The sequence below is a fragment of the Dipodomys ordii genome, unplaced genomic scaffold (assembly GCF_000151885.1).
Source record: "Dipodomys ordii isolate 6190 unplaced genomic scaffold, Dord_2.0 Scaffold1000014330, whole genome shotgun sequence".
Classification (NCBI taxonomy): domain Eukaryota; kingdom Metazoa; phylum Chordata; class Mammalia; order Rodentia; family Heteromyidae; genus Dipodomys; species Dipodomys ordii.
The window spans coordinates 1-1414 of NW_012297947.1; the positions used below are offsets into that span (position 1 = coordinate 1).

The 1414-nt window shown below is 75.8% G+C and overlaps 1 protein-coding gene across 1 annotated transcript; it reads right to left on the bottom strand.

Annotated features, from left to right (window-relative positions):
* Positions 1-120: 120 nt before the first annotated feature.
* Gdf1 (growth differentiation factor 1) lies at positions 121-1237 on the bottom strand (the record flags this gene model as incomplete). Its single annotated transcript, XM_013037697.1, has 2 exons — positions 679-1237; positions 121-543 (listed from the first exon to the last, which is right to left on the bottom strand). Coding segments are annotated over exons 1-2 (982 nt in total), but the record flags the coding sequence as incomplete, so codon positions are not given.
* Between the last annotated feature and the right edge of the window lie 177 nt (positions 1238-1414).

A 1414-nucleotide genomic window follows, 5' to 3' on the forward strand; every position in this document is an offset into this window, starting at 1 on the left:
AAGATAACAATGAATTGAGTAATTAATACACGAAATTGGATACCGCCATGCAGAAATAAGAAAACAGATGCGAAATGCAATCTTAGGAAAAAAAAAAAAAAAAGAAAATGATCCCGAGACCGGGGGGCGTGGGCACCGGCGCGTTTTTCAGGCTCACGAGCAGCAGCGAGGCCTCGGCCAGGGGCGCGCAGGCGGCGGGCGCGCGGGGCCGCAGCGCCAGCGCCAGGCGGAGGCTGCGCGGCGCCGAGGCGTTGGCGGCCCAGGCGGCGCCCAGCAGCTCGGCGCGCACCGGCCGCTCGGGCGCGCGCACGACCCGGCGCAGCAGCTCGGGGCCCGGGCCCGCCTCGCCCGCCAGCGCCACGCTCAGCTCCCAGCCGTCCGCGGGGCCCGCCGCGGCCGCGCTCCCCGCCGCGAAGCGCAGCTCCAGCCGCGCGCTGCTCGGGCGCTCGGCCGGCTCCACCGCCGACAGGTCGAAGGCCACGGTCCAGGCGGGGCACGGCCCGGCCTGCCCCGCGCCGGGCTCCGGGCGCACGTCCGCCGCACCTGGGGAACGAGAGCACCGGCTAGCGCCCAGGGCCCGCGCGCCGACGACCGCCGTCGGAGGGCAGGGGCGGGGCGGGCCGGGGAGGACGGAGGGGCCCCGGGTTCCCCCCTCCGGCGATCGCCGGCCGCACTCACCACGGCCCGGAACGTGGCGCACGATGTTCCCGGCGACCCCCAGCTCCTCCACGTGGCAAGGTCGCGGCGGGGCCGCGGGGGGCCCCCGCCACCCGGCCCGGGCTTCCCGGGGGTCACGGCGGCGGAACAGCCGCCACATGAGCGGAGGGACAGGCCGGAGCCTGGGGGCGCCGCGGGGCGCGTGGCGCAGCCCGAGGGCCCGGAGGAGGGCGGCGGCAGGGTCCGGGGACGCCGGGGCGCGGGCCGGGGCGGGCGCGGGCAGCATCTGGGCCAGGAGGAGGAGGTGAACGGGATGGAGCAGCGGCGGCATCTTGCTTCCAGCGCCGGCCAATGTGAGCAGCGTCCACCGCAGCCCGGACCAGCGGGCCGGGGCGGGGCCGAGGGCCCGGGGCGGGCCGGGGGGGGCCGGGGGGGGGGCGCGGGCCGCCAGAGGGGCGCAGGCGCGGGGGGCGGCCAGCCCGGAGGGGAGCTCGCTGAGGCCAGGATCCCGAGACAAGGTCGATCCGTCGGGGGCGTGGCTAAGCGGTCCCAGGAGGCGTGGCTTCCGTCGGAGGCGCATCAGGCTCTTCGGGGAGTGGCCCAGCTTTTCCTGGGAGGCGTGGCTTCCGTCAGAGGTGAGTCGGGGCGGGGCTCAGACGGTGCGGGGCCTGCTCGGGGGCAGGGCCGGGCTCAAAGGCGCTAGTCTTTCAGCAGGCCGTTCCTCAGCGGCCTCCTGCTGACGGGAGGCCGATGGTGA